The sequence below is a fragment of the Natrix helvetica genome (genome assembly GCF_964273705.1).
Source record: "Natrix helvetica genome assembly, chromosome: 9".
Classification (NCBI taxonomy): domain Eukaryota; kingdom Metazoa; phylum Chordata; class Lepidosauria; order Squamata; family Natricidae; genus Natrix; species Natrix helvetica.
The window spans coordinates 14,814,640-14,835,964 of NC_138560.1; the positions used below are offsets into that span (position 1 = coordinate 14,814,640).

General features: G+C 46.1%; 2 protein-coding genes across 2 annotated transcripts; both read right to left on the reverse strand.

Moving 5' to 3' along the window:
* Nucleotides 1-3,300: 3,300 nt before the first annotated feature.
* On the reverse strand, nucleotides 3,301-13,962 carry LOC309396521 (metal transporter CNNM4-like; the record flags this gene model as incomplete). Its single annotated transcript, XM_081961679.1, has 7 exons — nucleotides 3,301-3,459; nucleotides 6,524-6,696; nucleotides 7,890-7,989; nucleotides 8,178-8,347; nucleotides 9,706-9,834; nucleotides 11,215-11,355; nucleotides 12,702-13,962. 7 exons carry the CDS (start codon nucleotides 13,960-13,962, stop codon nucleotides 3,301-3,303), a joined length of 2,133 nt encoding a protein of 710 aa, XP_081817805.1.
* Nucleotides 13,963-18,710: 4,748 nt separating this feature from the next.
* TRNP1 (TMF1 regulated nuclear protein 1) lies at nucleotides 18,711-21,124 on the reverse strand. The gene is made up of 2 exons (XM_081962313.1): nucleotides 19,207-21,124; nucleotides 18,711-19,156 (listed from the first exon to the last, which is right to left on the reverse strand). The coding sequence occupies exon 1, from the start codon at nucleotides 20,877-20,879 to the stop codon at nucleotides 20,253-20,255; it is 627 nt and encodes a 208-aa protein (XP_081818439.1). The 5' UTR covers nucleotides 20,880-21,124; the 3' UTR covers nucleotides 18,711-19,156; nucleotides 19,207-20,252.
* Nucleotides 21,125-21,325: the final 201 nt, after the last annotated feature.

Below are 21,325 nucleotides of genomic sequence, written 5' to 3' on the forward strand. Positions count from 1 at the left end.
TTTTTAATTCGGTACCTGTACACCGCTCCGAGTCCCTTCGGGGAGAGGGGGCGGTCTAGAAATCAAATCAAATCAAATAAATAATAAATAAAATATAGTGTGTGAATGCCACCAAGCCATGACCCATATATCTGCTTAATCTGTTACTGGGATGATGGGTGAATTCCATCACTTCAAAAGTTGTGCTTCAAAAGTTTCCCCCCCTCTCAAATGAATTTACTCAAGGCAGCACTTCAGAGAAAGCAGCAGTCACCAACTGGTGGTCCGTGGGGCACTGGTGGTCTGCGAGGAAACTTTGGTGGTCCGCAGAAAAATTATTTACATTTTTTATATTGCACTAAATCAGGGGTCCTCAAACTACGGCCCCTGGGCGGGATACGTGCAATGAACGCTTGTGTTGCTGCAGAGAGTCTCCCCCTTCAGGGTTTTTTTGTGTGGGTCGGAGTGGGTAGAAATTCCAACTTGGGATCTGCTTCAGCCTCCTGGTGTGGGGCTTTGGGCGAAGGCTAGAGGGAAGCGCCACTGGTGGCAAAGAGCCGGAGAACCTCGTTCCAGTGGGACTGCATCATGGAACTGGCTGACCGTCTCAGCCCACTGAGCCTCTAGGCGCCAGTACCTGGCCTTGCACTCCCGCAGGTCTTCCCTCTGCTTGGAAAGCCTATGCTCCTAGTCCTCAGTGAGGTGCTTCTGCTGAGCCTCCTTCTTGGTCAGATCCAATTTCAACTGAGCCAGCTGTTTTGCCAACTCTTTCTCATGTTGGCTGTTTAGCTCCAACAACTGTTTCCTGTTGGGGCCCTAAGGAGCCTGGGCAGGAAGGCGAGGAGTGGCTGGGAGGGGAGGGGCAAGTAGATGCCGGCAAGGTGTCCCTCAACACCTTGAGTTAGCCATGTCCATCCAGTCACATGACTACCTAGCCATGCCCACCCAGCGGGATTTAGAATTATGAATTTAGTGACCCCTGAGGTCCAAAAGCTTGGTGACCCTTTAGATAAAGGACACCTTGTGGCAAATAATTGTTTGCAGATATCCTGTTAAACAGAGGCCTGAACTCTGCAAAGGAGGATCCAGTAAACTACCTAGATAAATCTTTAACAAACCCGAGACACGAAAGTATCAACCGTGCTTTTTCAAAAGGCAACTGGACTGGTTGTTTTTTTTCCCTTGAGTTCAGTTGCCTTTTGAAAAAGCACCGTTGAAACAACTATGACCTGGATGACTAAGAATCTCCATAGATACCAAGACACAGAATTAACACCGTTGAGCCCCTGAGAATGGCAAACTGCAGTGGCCCTTCTTTTGCAAGCTTTTTAAAATGTCCTTCTAGAGGGAAACTCTATCTGTCAAGGAGAACAAGGATGGTACTAGTTGGCATGATGGTCCAAGGAGGTGGTGGTTTAGCCCAGATGTTTTAATATTTTCATAGTTTGGAACAGTGGTGGGATTCAATTTTTTTTTTTTACTATCGGTTTGGTGGGCGTGGCTAGGTGGGTGTGGCAGGGGAGGGATACTGCAAAATCTCCATTCCCTCCCAATCAGCTGGGACTCAGGAGGCAGAGAATAGATGGAGGCAGAGCCAGTCAGAGGTGGTATTTACCGGTTCTTCGAACTACTCAAAATTTCCACTACCCGTTCTTCCAGAACTGGTCAGAACCTGCTGAATACCACCTCTGGTTTGGAAAAGGAAACTTGTGCTTTGACTGTATTTTTTTAAAAAGCTATTCTTATTTTCTTGGAAGAAAACTAAAAATTCAATCCTACTAGTTGAAATTGCTGAATTTACTTTGAAGATCAATTCTATTCAAGAGTAGTTGGTAGTGGCATCTGAGCTTAAAGGTGCTCTACCTCTGGCATCCATTGATTTGCTTTTCTTGGTGTGTGAGAGCTATGCCTTCCATTTTCGAATAAAATTATTCGAATATTATGGACTAGCTAAGAGAATAAATAATTACATGGGGCATCGTGACATGAGTATGAGCCTTAATATTAATAGAACATACCCATGGTTCCCCGAAAATAAGACAGGGTTTTATTTTTCTTTTGACGCCCTGAAATAAGCACTTGGCCTTATTTTCGGGGAGGTCTTATTATTTTTGAGGTGCAGGAGGCGGCGAGCATGGTTACCTCATGGCTGCTGCTGTGTTGCAATATTTTCGGCGAGGGCTTATTATAGCGAATGCGCTCAAAAGCCCAATTGGGGCTTCATTATCCAGGGAGGTCTTATTTTCAGGGAAACAAGATACCTAGATATCCTTAGGTATAGTGAAAAAATGAAGATGGCACCAATAAAAGAACAATGGAATCTCTGTCCATTTTTAGGCATCACATCATCTAGATATTTTTTTTTAAATTATACTCTGGATGTCCTTTTCTGGGATATCAAATCCTGACAGAAACACATCCAAAGGACAAAAAAAGTTTAGAAATCAATGTGCATTTTATTATCAACTCAAAAACAGAAACCCCGTTTTACATATGAGCAAGTAGCATAATTTCATACGTAAGGGAATTCCACATTGAAAAAGAAAAAAAAATCACACATTTCTATCCGAGTGGCCTGTGGCAAACTCAAATAAACAGTGAGCTGATTTATGAGAAGGAAAAGTACAGACAGAAAGTCAGACGGAAATAATTGCAACCCACTTGTTAAATCGGTAGCTTTTTGAAACAGGAAGGTGTCACCCACTTCTCCAGGTATAATAATCCCCTAAGCATTGAAATAAGCATGTTTTGCTGCAGAATTATATTCTGAAAACTTCTAAAGTACTCCTTTGAAGTAGGGTCAAGCCTATAAAATATATTCTAGAATCTTCTGCAGTGAAGGAATGGCTGCCAAGTTGTACCTCATTCCAACAGTTTGTGCAAAAATTCCTCAGGCTCAACACATGCTTGAGTTTGTTTTATTAATAAGAATGCTTTGTTTTGTTAATTCAGTACAAAGTGGGAGCAGGCAGATCTCGTTGCATTCCCTTTTGAGCCACAGGATCAATGAAAACCTTTCTCCTCACCCATTGATATATTAGAAAATAAAACAGCTTGTATTAGGGGCAGTCCCTAAACCAACCAAAAATGAAGAAAGACATAGAGTGCATTTTGGGGGGGGGGATAAAAACATAAGTAGACAAGAGCTTCCTCACTTCCCAAATGTGGAGCTTGTCATCCTGAAGATGATAAATGGATTCTCTTGTGAGATAAAGGACCTCCGATGACAACCGGAAGGCAAATGATGGGGTTCGAGCAGAAGGCTTCCTAGAATCAGGTCCTTATATGATCTGTTTGAATGATGTGCAAACACACACCCCCTTATTCTGATTCAGATGTTTCTTCTCTGACCATCTTCATATTGGGTGGAGAATTGTCTGGGAGAGGGTTCAAGAGGTCAGGTGTCTTAGTAGATTCTCCAACGGCATTGCTGTCTATTAAGGAGGTCAGTAAACAGTTCTGGTATTGCTCCTGGGTGATCTGGGTTAGGAAGAGAAAGCAACTATTCAGTAACTTACCACCGGCTAATCAAAGGCATGGGATAATTTGGGAGAAGGTGCTCCAGAGGTTTCTTCCAGCTATTTTTGTCGCAGGAACCAGCCAGACATGTATTAAGCTGGCCAGAAACCAGAGAGGATCAGGAAGTGGTGACCTAAGCCTTTTCTCCAGTTGAGAGGAGGCTTGGAGGCAAGTGGACCAAGCAGAAACGATTGACTGGGTTGGCTTACCATGATTAATTTAGCTAAGGTTTGTAGAATAGCAAGAACACTTAGACTTATAACGGGGGGGGGGGTGTTTTATTTTTATTTATTTATTTATTTCTTAGATTTTTAGACCGCCCTTCTCCCAAAAAGGGACTCGGGGCGGTGTACAGTCAATACAATAAAACCAGTCATAAAATTAAATACATTTAAGCTACATTTAAGATACATTTGGAGGGGAGATAGGCTGTACTAAGAAATAAATAATTCTAATCCTAAAAACATCACAATTAAAACCCCAAACCCTAAAATAAAATAAATCCCTGGGAGGTAAAACTAAGAAAGTGCCAGGCCAGCTGATTGAAACAGGTGAGTCTTTAACTTTTGCCGGAAGGAACGGAGGTCGGTGGTAGTTCGAATGTCTGGGGGGAGGTCATTCCAGAGGGTTGGGCCCATCACAGAGAAGGATCTACTCCTAGGTGTCGCCCGCTGGCATTGCCTAGCAGACGGCACCAGGAGGAGCCCCTCCCTGTGTGAGCGGATAGGTCGCAGGGACGTATGTGGAAGGATGCGATCCTGCAGATAACTAGGTCCTCTGCCATGGAGCGCTTTAAAGATGGTGATCAATACCTTGAAACGCACCCGAAAGGCCACAGGTAGCCAGTGCAGCTCGCGCAGGAGAGGTGTTACGTGGGAGTAACGTGTACTTCCCATAATAACCCGCGCGGCTGCATTCTGAACTAGCTGCAGTCTCCGGATGCGTCCCAAGGGAAGCCCCATGTAGAGGGCATTGCAGTAGTCCAGGCGAGACGTCACCAGCGCATGAGTGACCGTGCGCAGGGCACTCCGGTCCAGTAGGGGGCGCAATTGGCGCACCAGGCGAACCTGGTGGAACGCCCCCCTTGCCACGGCTGCCACATGGTCCTCCATTGACAGCCGGGCATCAAGGAGGACGCCCAAATTGCGCGCCCGCTCCACAGGGGACAGTTGTTCGCCCCCTATGGCCAGCGATGGGGTCAGCTGGCTGAACCGAGGTGCCGGTAACCACAGCCACTCGGTCTTGGAGGGGTTGAGTTTGAGTCTGTTGTCCCCCATCCAGACCCCGACGGCTTCTGTGTTGCTTCTGTGTTGCTGCTGCTGCGGATTTGCACGGGTTCAGGCGATTCTCTAGCTAGGATTCTGCCCAGTTTGTCGAACCCCCAAAGGCCACCCCTGGCTGGCTATGCCCGCCATGCCCCTCCCACCCCACCACGCCCCTCCCAGGAGTCTCCACACGGCCTGTTCATCATGCCAGGTAAGTGCAGTGCTTGCGGAGAGGGGGAGGGGGGAAATGGGCCTACCGGAGGGTCCAGAAGTCTGGAAATGAGCCTGTTTCGGGCCTCCGGAGCCCGGGGACAGCAGTTTTCGCCCTCCCAGAGGCTCGAGGGAAGCCTCCGGGGCCTGGGGAAGGTGAAAACATTCCCCCACCAGAGGTGGGTTCCTACCAACTCGGATCAGATCGGTCGAGTAGGTGGTAACTCAGCCGGCCACACCCCCAAACCGCCTGCAGTGCATCCCTGAGCAAACCAGCAGTTGCTGCAGCCAGAACGCACCCCTGACCCCCACCCCCACTTTAGTGCAGGAAGCCGACTAGACCATGGCCACCATGGCCACGGCCACCCCGCAATGGGGCAGCGAACCCATTGCTGCAATTTTTGAAGCCCACCCCTGCTTCAGAGTGCTTTACAGCCCTCTCTTAAGCAGTTCACAGAGCCAGCCTCTTGCCCCCAACAATTTGGGTCCTCAGTTTACCCACCTTGGAAGGATGGAAGGCTGAGTCAACCTTGAGCCTGGTGAGATTCGAACTGCTGAACTGCAGGCAGAAGAAGTAGCCTGCAATACTGCACTCTAATCACTGCGCCACCTTGGCTCACAATAAAGATTCAGCTGAAGTCACACATCAGATGAAGCCCAAACTAAATCAACAACACGCTTCATGTGTTACAAGTGTATCCACTAAGCCACTTATAGACTGGAAAGGTGGACCGGACAGCAAAACTGCCATTACCAAACTGGACAAATAGATTGCCAGATTTCTAGAGTTATGGAACCATCTCTAGAGTTATGAAACTTGTGCACAAACGGAAGGCATTGGGTTGAGGAAAGTGCCAGGGTTCCAAGTAACACCCCCAACGAAAGAAGACTCCAAGGCTTGAAGTTCCTCAGAGTTCCATTTGATTAGAAATGTCATATTGGCACACCTGGGAAAACCCGAATCTGAAAGTTTCCAGGTTTTCCCCACCCAAGTGAAAGTCCAAGCCCCTGCCCAGCACCCACATGTCCATCACACGGTCCAATCAGGCACCATCGCAACTGGAGATGCCTCCCAGTCACACCCCTCCAGGGGCAGGGCAAAATGTCCTTGACTCTCTGAGAAAGGAATGTTGTTATAACTGTATTTCCCATATTCCATATAATCCCCCCTCCCATTTTCCCACAGCATTGAAATGTGGCAGGCTTGAAGGCCCAATGCAAATGATGGCTCCCAGGCCTGACGGAAATTTCTTTGTAGAAATATGCTAGACCTGGAGAGTCAGCCTTCGTACAAACCCGCCACTATAATATTTTGCCTGTCCCTAAAGAAGGGAGGAAATTGGTAAATCAAGTGGATGTTAATTATGTGCCTTAGAATTGGATAGAAGGCAACCATTGATAGAAGTGAGTAACCATTGGCTCTCCAGATGTTTCTGTTGACACAGTTGAGCAAACTCTGCAAGATCATGGGGTTCTCTTAACCCGATCTACAATTACTGGGTTATTTATAGCTTAGAATAGACTTCTGACTTACCCAGAACTTGGCTCACCTTGATATACAGGAGGTCACTGAGGGCTCGGACAGTGAAGTCAGCCATATATTGCAGGCTGGTGCTGGGGAGAACCTGGTTAGTGCTGATGGTGCTGATGTAGGCAGAACTCATCTGTTCGTAGCTCTTCCGGCTGATGCTGTTCAAACGAGCAATAGTGCTAGGTTCAACCCCTAGACATTGTAGACAAGGAGACAAGAATGGTACCCTCTCTGGTTCGATCCTCTCTCCAGCTTGTTCGTCATCGTATTCTCCTATCCATCTCTCCAGACTTAGCCTTTTCAACTGGGGCATTTACTGTGTACTAAAGTATGGTTTATTTAAGCTTCTTTCCCTGAAGATGCCATGGTCCCATTCACCAGTGTCTTTCTCCCAGCTTGGAACGGAACTAGATGGATTTTCCTTGCAACAATTCAATGCATTGTGCAAACATGAGTTAATTCAATCTCTAGCACAAGAGGCTTGTGAAAACGCTGCCTTTGCCTAGCTCTTTGCCAGGGAAGATTGTACAGCCATTTGTCCGAGATGAAATAGGATCTCCTGACTTAAGCAGGAGATTGGACTAGAAGACCTCCAAAACTTCCAGCCCTAGGATTCTCTGATTCAAACCAACAGAGGGCGCCAGATAGCATTAGACTTACTACTGTCATTGATCAGCCAGCAAAAAATCTTAAATCACATCAAAGATATAAAAGTTTGCAATTAGACTCTTAGGCTAAGGGGAGCAATTAAACCTTATAACTTGGATCAAGCTTCAAATCTCATGCTATAGAGCAGGGGTCTCCTACCTTGGCCACTTTAAGACAATGAAAGAAAAAGGCTGCGGGAGGGAGAAGAATTGGAGGAACGTGGAGTGGCGGAGGTCTCATCAGACACTTTGCTTGAAAAAAAAGTAATAATGAACTCACTCACCCCCCATCTTCCTCGGGAATCCGGGGTTACTGTAAGCTTACTGTGAGCTTTAAAGATGTTGCTGTGAGCTTAAAAGAGCCCCAGCTGCCTCTTTATCCTCCTCCTTTTGGTTGAGGGAGAATTTGCCTTAGAAATAACTTTAGTAGAAGAATGAATTTCTGCAACTTTCTCGGAGGTAGAACACCGTATTCTTACACAGGTATCTTAGTTGCAGAGTAGCTAAAAAGTAGGATGGGGAAGACGCATCCTTCCTTTGATCATTCACTCATCTCTTTAGAAATCTAGAATAGGATGATGTTTGAGAGAGAGAGAGTTTGGTCTTGTGGTTAAGACACCAAGCTAGAAAACGGGAGATTGTGAGTTGAAGTCCATAAGCCTTGAAGTTGCCAGGGTGGAACACATCTGCATGAGGCAAAGCACACAGATGAGCAGAGAGCACAGAGTGGTGATTTACCTGCTGGGATAGACGGCCCAAGAGCCATGAACCCATAGTAGGAGAAGGGTCCATTCTCAAACTTCATGTTTTCTTTACACGCTTCTACCTCCACTTTCCCCTGGAACAGAGAGAACGTTATAGTTGGAAAACTCTATGTCCTGGTGGTGAAGAATTGAACTGGGGTGCACCTGGGATGTCACAGCACTTTACATGGGCTGTGCAGGTGGAATTCCTGTGCCACCCAGTTGTATTAATGGAAAAGGCCCATTCCTGGGGCTGAAGGGAGAAGAGGAGACTGCATGGTACCTGCAAGATCAGGATGAAATAATCTGCCATCTTATTCCGTTGGTACAAGTAATGGTGGGGGGAGTCCTTGAAGTTCTCATCAAATTTCAGCTCACAAATGACATCATGGTGCTTCAGCAGACGCAAGAGGTATTTTTCAGAGATGAGAGTGGGGCTAAATTGCAGGACCTCTGTGTGATGGGAAAAGGGCAGAGGCATGAGCGTTCCCAAGGACATTTCCCCAAAACTTAATTCATTAATACGATCAAGCAGGTCCAGAGGTATTTCACGAAAAGAATCCTCCACTCCTCTGCTCACAATAGAATCCCTTATGCCACCAGACTTGAAGATCTGGGCTTGAACAATCTGGAACAGCACCACCTATGATCTGACCTAAGCATAGCACACAAAATTGTCTGCTACAACATCCTGGTTGTCAACAACTACTTCAGCTTCAACCTCAACAATTACACGGGCAAACAATCGATACAAACTCAAGGTAAACCGCTCCAAACTCGATTGCAGAAAATACGACTTCAGCAACAGAGTGGTCAACGCCTGGAATACTCTTCCTGACTCCCTGGTTACAGCTTCAAACCCTGACAGCTTCAACCTTAAACTGTCTACTGTGGACCTCACCCCATTCCTAAGAGGTCCATAAAGGGGGCGTGCATAACCACCCTAGCATGCCTACCATCCCTGTCCTACTGTCTCCATTTATTTGTATAAATTTCCTTTGTCATGTCCGTGTTCATACTTATACCTGCTATCTTGTATATGTTTGACAAACTAATAAATAAATAAAATGCAGGGCTAGGTCACTATGTATGACTTACAACACTATGTTGTAAGTCCAAGGACCAGACTTTTATTTCCTCTGGGAGGGTCTATTCATCATCTCACCTTACTCCCAAGTCGACCCCTATTCTTTAGCTGTTCCCTTTGTCTGGCAACTCTGCGCATGCGCACACTGGGAACAGGCTCCATTTGTTCTTCTGCCTCACTGATGTCTGACTCTGAAGGCAGCTGATAACTGGCATACGGCCCTAGCCCCCTCTCTGCGTCTGACACAGAGCCCTCATCAGAGCCTTCCCCAGACTCCAGGACTGGCCCATGTTCCTCCCCAACCTCCTCATGGACCGAATCTGCTGCCAGCTCCACTGGCCGCTGGCAGGCCACAACATAAGACCAACACATTACTGTCAAGGTGCGTAGGCACAAATGCATGAGGATATGTAAATTGGGGAGGGGGGATGACAGTCACCTTCAAAGTAAAAGCAATGGAGTTGCATTGCATGTATGGCATACACTAATTTACTTTTGAGTTCTAATGTCTGATTGAGCTCACACAGGCCGGGCAAGGGCACTCAAAGGACTGGATGTGGCCTGGGGGTCATAAAATGCCCTAGACGTTCTGAGGATACATCAAGTAGGTAAGAAGGTTATAACTTTAGTTTGGCAAGATTCTGTCCATCTGGGTTAAGCAAATAGAGGATTGGACTCCATTGGGTTTGGTGTGTTGGCTTTGGGCTAGTGCCTGATGTCCTACCTGTGGAGAGGAAGCGATGAGCAGCCAAGAGCAATTGCTTGGAGATCTTTGTTTCAACTTCATAATCCCTGAAAGCAGAGAAATCCCACTTCCTTAGGCCAGTGACTTTCCTTTTAGATCGATTGTCAACTGCAAAGGTGAAAAGCAAAGAAAAAGTCACCTACACATTCATGCTGGACAGTCATGCTAGCTACTCCCTCTGTTTCACTGAGCACCGCCAGGGTGGATGTTATCCAGGAGATGGACTTGAAGTGGAGAGAACCAGATTCAGCTCTCCACTCAACCGTGGGTGACTTTGGACCAGATACGCTCTCAGTCTAACCCACCAGCTTCAAATCCCATCAGGTCAAATCTTTATTACAGTCTTAGACCAACATAAATGTCTGTGTGTGTGTGAAAAGCTGTAGAGGATACATTAGAGAGGAAAAAATATTTTAAAAATTATAAACAGCGAGAAGATATAAAAGATGTAGGGATTAAAAAGGGAAAGCATGTGTCCAAACAAGAATCTAAAAGAAAAAGTGGGATAGAAATGCACTAAAATAGAAAATACAGGGAATTGCATTCCACAGTCACAAATATTATTTATACAGAGTGTCCTGATGCGAACCCGGGAGCATATGAAAAGTAATGAGGGCTGATAAAGCTTCATGTGGAGGAGAACCCCTGGTATTTTCCGTCCTTTTACATCAGTTTTAAGCAGTTCCAGCTAGACTGGAGGGAGGTGTTAAGAGGGGGTCTAGTTTAGAATCCTTGCGGTGCAGAAAGCAGCAGAAGCCTGACCTCCCACAGAATCCTTGAAGTCTTTATCTGACCATTTCCAAGGGAATGCAGTTAGTCCGGGAGATTCTTGTAACATAGGTGCCCAACAATAAAGCTCCTATTGGCAAGTGGTTTTGGCTGCTTGCTCCTGGCAGTTCTCTACCCTCCATTTTTCTTAATTTTACATCTTTTTTCCTCAACATGCCTTCTGAAGTGGCCCAGATACTGTCTATATTACATAAAGAAACTATGCTCCTGCAGCAGCTTCATTTAAAGAAGCTGAATCTAGTGTGTGCATAAGCGCACCAGCATGCCTAACGTCCCTGTCCAACTGTCCCCGTTTATTTGTACCAATTTCCCGTGTTCCTATTCATGTTTATTCTTATTCCTGTTATCTTGTACCCGAGTGGCAAACTAAATGAATAAAAATAAATACATTTCAACTAAAATTCCTCACCCTTCAAAAGTGAGGTGCAGGTGTATAATCATACAGAGTTTCCAAACCAAAACCATTTGCAGAAGAGAAACCAATAGCATCCGAAGCAAGAAGGATGGTGTAAGATTTTCAAAGACTAATAGCGTTTATAATGAAAGTTATCAGAATCTTTATGCAATAATAAACACACTCATCTTTAAGGTCCCACAAAATGTGTGACTGTTCATATAGAGTGAGATTCTGTCTGTCGTTGTCTCCCTCACACGTATGGACACAACTATTCTCTACAAATACTTAAGAATAAAACTAACCGTAAATATCCGATTCATCCACAATTTCAGACTTGATGATTTCTTCAATGACATCCTCTAAGGTTACTATGCCCACCACTTCAAAGACTTGTTCGTGGTTAACCTCATGCATCTTTTGGACAATGGCCAGGTGAGACTTACCTGTGGGACAGATGAAGTTATTTTGTTGTGATCAGAGTCACACCAAAATAGCCCTTTAAAAATAGAATTCAGCTTTGTAAAATCTAGTAAAGGTTATGTCTGATAAATAACCTATTTCATGTCACCTTGGTTCACAGCTAGGGGGCGTGAAAGCTCAGTGGTTAAAGACGCTGAGCTGGTCAGATGGAAAACTGAGCTCCCATTACTTGCTCCAGCTCCTGCCTGCCTAACAGTTCGAAAGCATTCAACTGCAATTAGATAAACAGGTACCACTCCGGCGGGAGGGTAACTGTGTTCCGTGCACCTCAGCATATAGTCATGCTGGCTACATGACCACGGAAATGGGTTCAAAGGATGCTGGCTCCCTCAGCTAAGAAACAGAGATGACATGATTGTCCAGTCATGTCCTGGAATTGGACACAACTGGACAAGGGAAGCCTTTATCTTTACCTTTCTGGTTCAGAGCAGGGGTACCTATTGCCTTACATATTGTCTTACAACAGCTTATATAAACTCTTGCTTATATCTTGAACATAGAAGGCATTTTGGATTGAGATTTTAGACCACGGGTGTCAAACTCGATCGCATCACATGAGGTATCGTGACTTATCATGACTTTTTTGCCTTTGTGGAGCCAGGGTGGATGTGGCCTACATGTGACACACCCAGCCTGTGAGCTGCCAGTTTGAGTGACCTGTTATATCTCTTTAGTTCGGTTCAATAATTATAGCATCAAAATGATGAAGAAATTCTACTGCAAATATACATTTTACGGGGGGGGATTGCTACTCTTAATTTACTTTCTTATTTTATTACCAGTGAGCTGCGGTGACGCAGTGGTTAGGGTGCAGTACTGCAGGCTTCTTCTGCTGACTGCCGGCTGCCTGTAATTTGGCAGTTCGAATCTCACCAGGCTCAAGGTTGACTCAGCCTTCCATCCTTCTGAGGTTGGTATATTGAGGAGCCAGATTGTTGGGGGGGGCAAGAGGCTGACTCTGTAAACCGCTTAGAGAGGGCTGTAAAGCACTGTGAAGTGGTATATAAGTCTATGGGCTATTGCTATTGTTATATATGTTTTTCTCCTTATTCAAACATAAAGCCAAGCTATTGGATCTTTACCAAACTTTTAGGAGAGGGAGAAGTGGGATCATGTGAGCAGGAATTGTGGAAACCTCCAGAAAAGTTGATTTAGCTACCTGCGTGGAGGTAGTTGTGTGATTGACCACAACTCCCTTTTTTTTAAAAAAAAAGAATAGGACAGCCGCTTTTGCCTGTCCTAAGCATCCCTTAATTGTTCTATTTTATCAACCATCCCAAAGCCGGTATGAAATCCACTCTGTCATTACCTTTTTTGAATTCTTCGAGCACAGCATCCAGCCTGGTAGTGTCGGAGACATAATGGATTGGGTGGTTGTAAAAGTTGGTGATTGTCTTGAGTGGGGTGCAATCATCTGGATCGACAAATGCAAGATCTTTGACATACAACATGTCAACAATGTTCCCCTTCTCCTTCTTGTAGATTGGGATCCGGGTGTAGCCACTCTGTAGGATCTCGGTCATTGTATCAAAGTCCAGGATGGCATTGCTGCTGATAAGGAAGCAGTCGTTTAATGGCGTCATGACACTTTCCACCGTCTTAGTCCTCAACTCCAGGGCTCCTTCGATGATATTCAGCTCTTCTTTCATCAAGTCGTTATAAGGCTGAGTCAACCGAAGCATCTCCATCAGTTTCTCTCGGTTGTAGACGGTGCCCATTTCTTTCCCAAGGAGGTAGTCCAAGAGCTTACTGATAGGGTAAGCGACCGGGAATGTGAGCAACATAACCAACCTGGTGATGAAGACAGTGTTGGCACCTATTGCCAAACCATGACGGGAGCTGATGGCCTGTGGAAGGATCTCCCCAAAGAGGACGATGGAAATAGTAGCTATCACAATAGACCAAATGTTTTCCCCAATAACTGTGTCCAACAATATGGTGAGGGAAGAATTGACTAAAACGTTACCCAGCAGCAGAGAACAGAGCAAATAATTCCCCTTCCTTCGGAGGGGTTCGATCTTGGTGGCATATTTCCTCTCCTTGGGCGTGCCACAATTTTTCACAATGCGCAATCCCATAGGGTCAAGGGCTATGAGGCCTATGGTGAGGCCACTAAAGAGCCCCGAGAGCGCCAAGAGGGTAACTACTATGATAATTTGAAACCAGCGGGGTAGCTGCAAACTTTTGTCCTCTATCACTCGAAGCAGCAGGTGACTCTCCCTGAGCAGCTGGCGTGATCTCCCATGATGATCCTCAAGGCATATCATGTAATCCTTGAAGTGGATATTCTTCCGCAAGATCTGGACCTTCACAGAGAGTATGGCGGAAGTAATTTGCAAGTCGCCAAGGTACGGCTGTATCAATAAATCGCTTGTTCCTTGAGGGCAGACTGAAAAGTTCCTGATAACAGTACTCAAGGAAGTCGTCTCCACAAACCGAATCCTCTGCCAGCTGAATTTGTGGATGTCTTTACCATAGATCCGAATGTGAATCAGGCTTCCTTCCACCACTTGGGTCATGCCATCTTCCAAAATGATTGTGTGGTCCTTGCTACTATTCTCCAGCCTCATGCCTATAATTACAGTGTCATTAAGGGATGGTGCTGCCTTCCCAGCAATGGCTCGCCACAGGAAGACAAAAAGAAGCATAAGGTCCTTTGGAAGCATCAGTACCAGATCTGTGACCTAATCGCTTCCTTTCTGTCACTCACCAAAACACCTCAATGGATCAAGTCCATGAAGGATTACCTTCATTTAATGTATCCATGGATTCTCTCCAGTGACTCAACAAGCCACGCACCGAACGGAAGCTGTAGATGTCACAAACCTATCTTCCATGCAGACCCGCCCACCTCATCTGCATTCTACATTCTTACCTGGCAACTTTGAATCTCACCATTATCAAAGCCTCTTCCACTAGATTGATTCACATCTGAGTTGAAGGCACCAGAAATCTCTGTGTTCTGAACGTGTGAATGTTGTATTTTACAGAAGGGAACTAGTTTTATGAGGATCAACATCTCCCATAAATTGATGTGCAGTATGTGTTATATTTCTATTGTCTTCAGTTAATGATACTTTCATAGAAATGGACTTCTGCCTTCTCGGTGCCCCATTATACCTTCCTCTACTTCCTTCCTTCTATGAATCTCTAGCATGTATACACTGTTGAAACAGCAACATCTGCGCTGGCTTGGGCATGTTGTGAGAATGGCCGATCGTTGGATTCCGAAAGATCTCCTGTATGGAGAATTAGTGAAGGGAAAGTGCCTCAGAGGGAGATCACAGCTGTGATATAAGGATATATGCAAGAGGGATCTAAAGACCTTGGGAATGGACGTTAACAACTGGGAAACCTTGACCTCTGATCATTCAGCTTGGAGACACAGCATAGCTTTCTCCAATTTGAAGAGACACTCATTCGGCAGGCTGAGGCAAAGAGGCAGTCCCGGAACCAGCAAAATCTGGGGGCTGGGCAGGAGACAGAATGTATCTGCCCTCAGTGGGAAAGGATTCCCACTCCCGAATTGGACTCTTTAGCCATACCAGATGCTGCATTAGGACCTCTTTCCAGAGCACGATACCATCGTCTTTTGAGACTGAAGGATGCCAATGAGCGAATGACTTCCTTCCCTTATTTTGCTAGATGGGATCTGAAACGTTACTGCCAATTATTGTGAAACAATACTTCTCAACCTTGGCATCTTTAAGATGGGTTGATTTCCACTCTCAGAATTCTGAGAGTTGAAGTCCACCCATCTTAAAAGCTACTAAGGTTGAGACATGCTGCTGTAGACAATGGGTCTGTGCTGGTATGGAGCTGGTCTCCCTTTCTTCCAACATACAGTATAAAAAAATCCTAGAATCCTGTCTTGTATTGATCCATTCTAGAGTACGGACCTGAATTTCTGGATATACCTCCTCGATTTCCCCGACAGCAGATAGATATATTTTCCAGATCTATCTGGAAATCCTAAGACTTGATTTGATGACTTTTTACACCCAAGCCATGGGACCAGAGATGGGTTCCTATTGGTTCACACCAATTTGGGCGAACTGGTAGTGGCATTTTGGTCTTGGTCGCCCAAACCGGCAGCAACCCAGGCTGGCCACGCCCCTGAACCAGTTCCCCGGTCGGCGATGCCATTGCTGGCATGTTTTTTACTGTATTTTTTCATGTTCTGCGCATGAGACCTGCATGGGACCTTAACCTCCCTTGGTAATCTATATAAAATCCTGGCAGTTAAACCCATGTTTTTCAGCTGAAATGGATCCTTTTCTGTGGTTCCACAAGCCTTTTTGGCTCTCAATCTTAGCCCAAAGCTGCATTTACCCCTAAAACAGAGGTGATATTCAGCCGGTTCTGACCAGTTCTGGCGAACCAGTAGTGGACATTTTGAGTAGTTCAGAGGACCGGCAAATACCACCTCTGACTGGCCCCGACTCCATCTATTCCCTGCCTCCCAAGTCCCAGCTGATCGGCTGGGTCTTCTTTTGTTGCCCTGCACAGGAGAACGGAGCTGGAAAGCAGGTTAGTGGGGTGAGGAGGGAATGGAGATTTTGCATTGTCCTTCCCCTGCCACGCCCACCAAGCCACGCCCACAGAACTGGTAGTGAAAAAAAAATGTGAATCCCACCACAGGCCTAAAAGGACAGTCAGCATTGAGTCCGCTGCTAAATCTTAATTAAGATTGAATGGAGGAAATGGTCTCCTCTTGTTCCGTACATTGCATTCTTGTTTTTCATCCCTGCGTACCATTCGTGTGTGCCATCCCATCTAAGCAAGATACCGGATTTTTATTTCCATTTACACACTAAATGTTGCAGCTTTTTTTTTCAAGCACCCAACAATGCCTTTGCTTACAATTTAGTCTGTAGTGGTGGTGATGCTAAGTGTTTTTCCTCCCTCCCATTTCCGTGAACCTAGCTTAAAGCGCACTCCAATTTGGAATGAGGCTACTCCGGATTTCCCATGTGTAGATGAAAGGTATGAAATGCAAACTCCTTTATTCTTCTGTTGAAGGCTTCTGGAGTTCAAGGAGGTGCTTCCATGGGTATTCATGTGGTCCATAGGAGCCCTCGCTCATAACCCAAGTTCTTCTCCCCAAGGTATCACCCTGTGTAAGATTTGCATCTCACCTTTTTCTTCCCACTTCTGATGCAATATCACAGACAATATACAGTGAAAATATATTTATTTAGGTACAAATGATATGTTTCTTTCCAGTGGATGCCTATGCTATTTAAAAAAGCATACATTCATTGCAGGAGTTATTATCCATCAGAAATGATGGGGCCCTAAAATTATACAACAAACAACTGTCTCTCTATAAATCAGGAGTGTCCACCCTTGACAATTTTAAGACTTGTGAACTTCAACTCCCAGAATTCCCCAGCCAGAATGGATTGGCTGGGGAATTCTGGGAGTTAAAGTCCACAGGTCTTAAAATTTGACAAGGTTGGATTTCCCTGATGTAACTGGAGCTTTTCCTTGTACTCCCACAAAGAAATTTTTATAGGGGGGCTTCCCCCCCCCCATTTTTTAAAGATATGCATCGAAGCTGCTCAAATAACTTAAGGTTTTTTTTTCCCCACAAGAGATACTGTTGTAGGCAACAAAAGGCATTCCTGATGAAATATAATGAAGCAACAAGGAGTTTTCCTATCTTTTTGACTCCAGAATATTGCAGGGCAGTCAGCTCAGAACAGATGTTAATCCCCCCCCTCAAAGTACATTTGAAAACTGCCCATTTTTCTTAATCCAACCTGCTTTTTTACTCTATAAATAAAAGCTGTTTAACAAGCCATCTGCTGGGCCAAAAGGCTGGGCCTTTTTAGGCTGCGATTCTATGCCCACTTAGCCGGGATTACAAAATGTCAAATTCTACAGGATTTACTTCTGCGTGTACGTTTTAGTATTACATGGACTGCTGTGGGAGAACTTACTTAGCACGGTCAGCTAAATATCTAGCAGCTGTATTTACATTGCATGTTTAAGTTCAGATAGCTTAGTTTTTAACTCATTTTCAGTGTGTTGCATGAACCCACCCAGTTAAATGATTCAATGTACGTCAACCCCCCAAAAAAGATATATCCAATAACCAAATTAATTATGGTAGTGAGTCCATCTACTGCTAAGCTCCTGCACTGTATATTTCCGAGAAGAAAGTAATATATGCTCAGGTAATGGACACACTTCATGGAAAACCTAACTTAATCAGAGAATGTGGTGTTTTTTTTTGTTTCATCCTAGCATATGTAATTTTCAATCAAGGCAGCATTTAATTATAATTAATTCCTACCCAGGATTTCCACCTTTCATCACCATCTCTCAGTCCTATTCCACTGCCTTTAATAAAACCTGACATGCAACCATTAAGAGCTTTTTTTTCATGACATGGGTTGTTTGCATGTGCTAATCCATGGATAACATCCCCAAATCAACTTTTCCTAAAGTTAGCCTTCTCCAGGGAGGTAATAATCAGAAGTTTTAAACTTTTTGAACACTGATCACAGTACTGCAACTTATGTAATGCCAGTAATTTTCTAGACAGGGAAACAATATTTTCCAGGGAATTGCCAATTAAACTTTTGCAGGGCCTTTCCTTTCCCTCAATCAGCTCTTCCTGCTTCCATACTGTATTCACCCCACACGTGGAAAAGAATTACAGTGAACAATAAAATGCTATACATCTGTATAGTTTTGATTGCTGTCTAAACTAGCACGACTGTCTCGAATGCAAAAATGAGCCAAATTTTAAACTCTTGTGTTTTGGGAATTGGACTGGTATATGATTAAATTACCACTGTTGCTGCTTACGCGCGCCTTCAAATCAGTGCTGATTCCTAGCAAGTGCCTAGGTGAGTCCCTGAAGTTTTCTTGGCAAGATTTCAGAAGTGGTTTGCCATTGTCTTTTTCCCAGGGCTGAGAGAGAGGGACTGGCCCAAGGTCACCCCTTTGCCTCTGTGCCTAAGGTAGCACTAGAACTCACTGTCTCCCAGTTTGTAGCCTGGGGGCCTTAACCACCTTACCAAATTGGCTCTTATGCTCCTTAGACTGTACAAATATCAGTTCTAGAGTGATGGAGTTACCCAACCGAAGCTTAGTGGGGCTTCTCCCCAAAAGCGTTTTTAGGATGGGCTATTCATGTTTTGAAAAACATTTCAGTGTTCAGCTTCAAAGAAGCAGTGTAAGGTGTGTGTGTGTGTGTGTGTGTGTGTGTATACACCCTATACCCCTCCCCCAGGCCTGCTAAATGAAAAGACCAATGTTGCAACATTTTCTGCGTATTGTGTTTCAGATTAACACACTGCATGAATTCAAAAGACCAAGAAACTTGTTTTGAAAGTGTAAAAAAAAAAAAGTCCTAATCACTTAATTCTTCCCATGCACATACATTTTTCATTTATGTTGAAAAGAATCCTATGACTGTCTATCAGCACATAAGGGCCTGAAGGCATCATTTAAGCTACTCTTTGCTTTAAAAATCTGGCAGAAACACACAGCTGTTTCTGGTCTTCCAGGCTACCTAGAAGTCCATCAATATTTCTTCTTCCTGGATTCCCACTGAGTCAAGCAACCTTCAGCAGTGGCCATGATGATTAAGGATTCAGAGAACTGATGCAGTCAGAGAAGGATGGACTAAAAAGCATTCTAAGAGACACAGATCAAAGCAAAGCAACTGTTGTCCTGCTGATTAGAAATGAGGGTAACCTTATCAAACCAAGTCAGTGCGCAATCCATCTTCTCCTGTCTGTTTCCAACCTCTGCTTCTCAGAAGCTACAGCTAGAAAACTGCAAAGCTGCTGTGTGACAGAGAGGGGGGGGGGAAGAGGGATGAGGAGAGAGAGAGATCTCAATTTACTAAAATATTTAGTTTATGCCTGAACTAATTTTAGGGCTTTTGTTCCTTTTAAGTATGTTGGTAGAATTGCAAAACAAGGTTGACAATTGTGTGAACATGAACTGACCTAGCTTTTTAAAATAATACGGTAACAATAATAATGATTACTGCTTTTGGGCACATCCTCAATCCTCTGCGTTAAAAATGTGAGCTCAAGTACGGAATATTGCAAAAATGGTTAAAATAATTTAACATCTCAAGCTAGGCAGATGAACACTGGAATTCATGTCAGCTGGCAAGCCTCTCCTCTACCTAGAAAAATTTAGATATAATTTCAATCACAATATTATTTTAAAAGAATTATGTTGAAAAATAATTGGAAGGTTTCCCCTCACACACACAGACACCCTAAAATATATGCTCTGCATTTCATTTCAGGGCGTTAATTTCAAATCCACACAGGATTCATTCATTCCATAATTTATGGATAATGTGAAAATTATTGATGTCCCTGTACTCTTTCCGATATTACTCTAGGTTATAAAACATTTCTCCAACCCCATCCCTTTGCTGAATTCACACAAGACGCTTCGCCTTGAGCCAACAAAACGCAATTGTGGTATTCAGATAACACGCCATGCCCAAAGAACTACTAGATGCTGGGTTAATATGTTGGCTTGATGTGTAGCATAAACCAAAGCCGTGGCTGAAACCCCCGCATCTATCAAACCCGAGTTTAGCAAAGTCTAACAGGCTGGGCAGAAGCCAGTCCGCGGAAGATGATGGGCAGGCGAGCAGCCAACGGTTAATGCGGTTAGAGTCACGAGCATCGAAGGGGGGAACAGCTGCCGCCGCAGTCCCCATTTCCAGCAGCCTCCCTTTCCCCTTCCCGGGCGGGATCGTCCCAGGTTTGACGCGCGATACGTCCATCAATCAATCGATCAGAAGAGAGCTGGAAGGGACCTTGGAGGTCTTCTAGTCTTTCCCTGTCTTTGCCTGCAACCCTCCCGGGGACTCTCACGAAGCGGCGGCGCTGCTCTTCCGCGGCTCCCTCTCGCTCCGTTCCGGCGGGCTCAAAGCCGCCGCCGCCGCCGCCGTGCCGGGCAAACTCCTCCGGAACGGGGATTCCGGCGGCTCCGGGCCGCCCCCTCGTCTCATCCGGCAGGCCGCCCAAGGCACGCAGCTGCTGAGGGCCAGCGCCGAGGCCAGCAAGGCGGGCGGGCGGGCCTTTTTGTAGCGCCGCGCCGTCTTCTTCAGGCGCTGCCCGTGCGCCGTGAGATGAAGCTCGGCCTGAGCCACGCCGCTGCCCAGGCGGCCCAAGGTCTCGGCCCGGGTGGCCATGCGCAGCTCGGCCTCGATGAAGACGCGGTGCAGGTGCTGGACGCGGCTCTCCAGCTCCGAGACCAGGTGCCGCCGGCTCTCCGCCTCCAACAGCCGCCGCCGGGCTTCCGCCAGCTCCAGCGCGCCCCGCACCGCCGCGGGCAGCGAGGAGGAGGCGGCGGCGCGCACTTCCAAGTCCCGGCTGCTCGCTGCAGGAGCCGCTGCCGCCGCCGCCGCCGCCACTTTCGCCGGCAAGGCAGCCACTTCGGCTCTAGGCGGCTTCAGGGCTCGGACGGCAGGAGGCGCAATCCCGCAGCCGGGCATGAAGGCTTAGCGCCGGGAAGGGAAAGGGAGCGCGTCGGTGCTTCGGAGCCCCGGTGGAGATGCGCGCCTCTTGGTCCAGGCGGGGAGCTCCGAGCCTTCCCACCGGCGCTCCGCGAAACGGCTTGCGGGAAGGGAGCGGCGGACGCGCCACTCCCCGCCTCGATGCTCCAATCCGGGGTGGATTCGGTTGGCAGCGTGCGCGCTCGACAGCTCTGATTGTCAGTCAACAGGCCGAGTTCGCCTCGCCTCGCTCAGCTCAGGTCTGACCAAGCGGCCTCCCGAAAGCGCTTATAAGGAAAAGGGGGGAGGGGACTGAGAGATGCTTCGCTCAGCCAATTATGGAAGCTGCCGGCGCTTCGTCCATCTCTTTAATCCCCGCCTGGCATCTGTTCGCCCGCTTTCCGGAGCTCATCTCGCCTCTCTGCCCGCTCTGCCGGCTGTTTTCT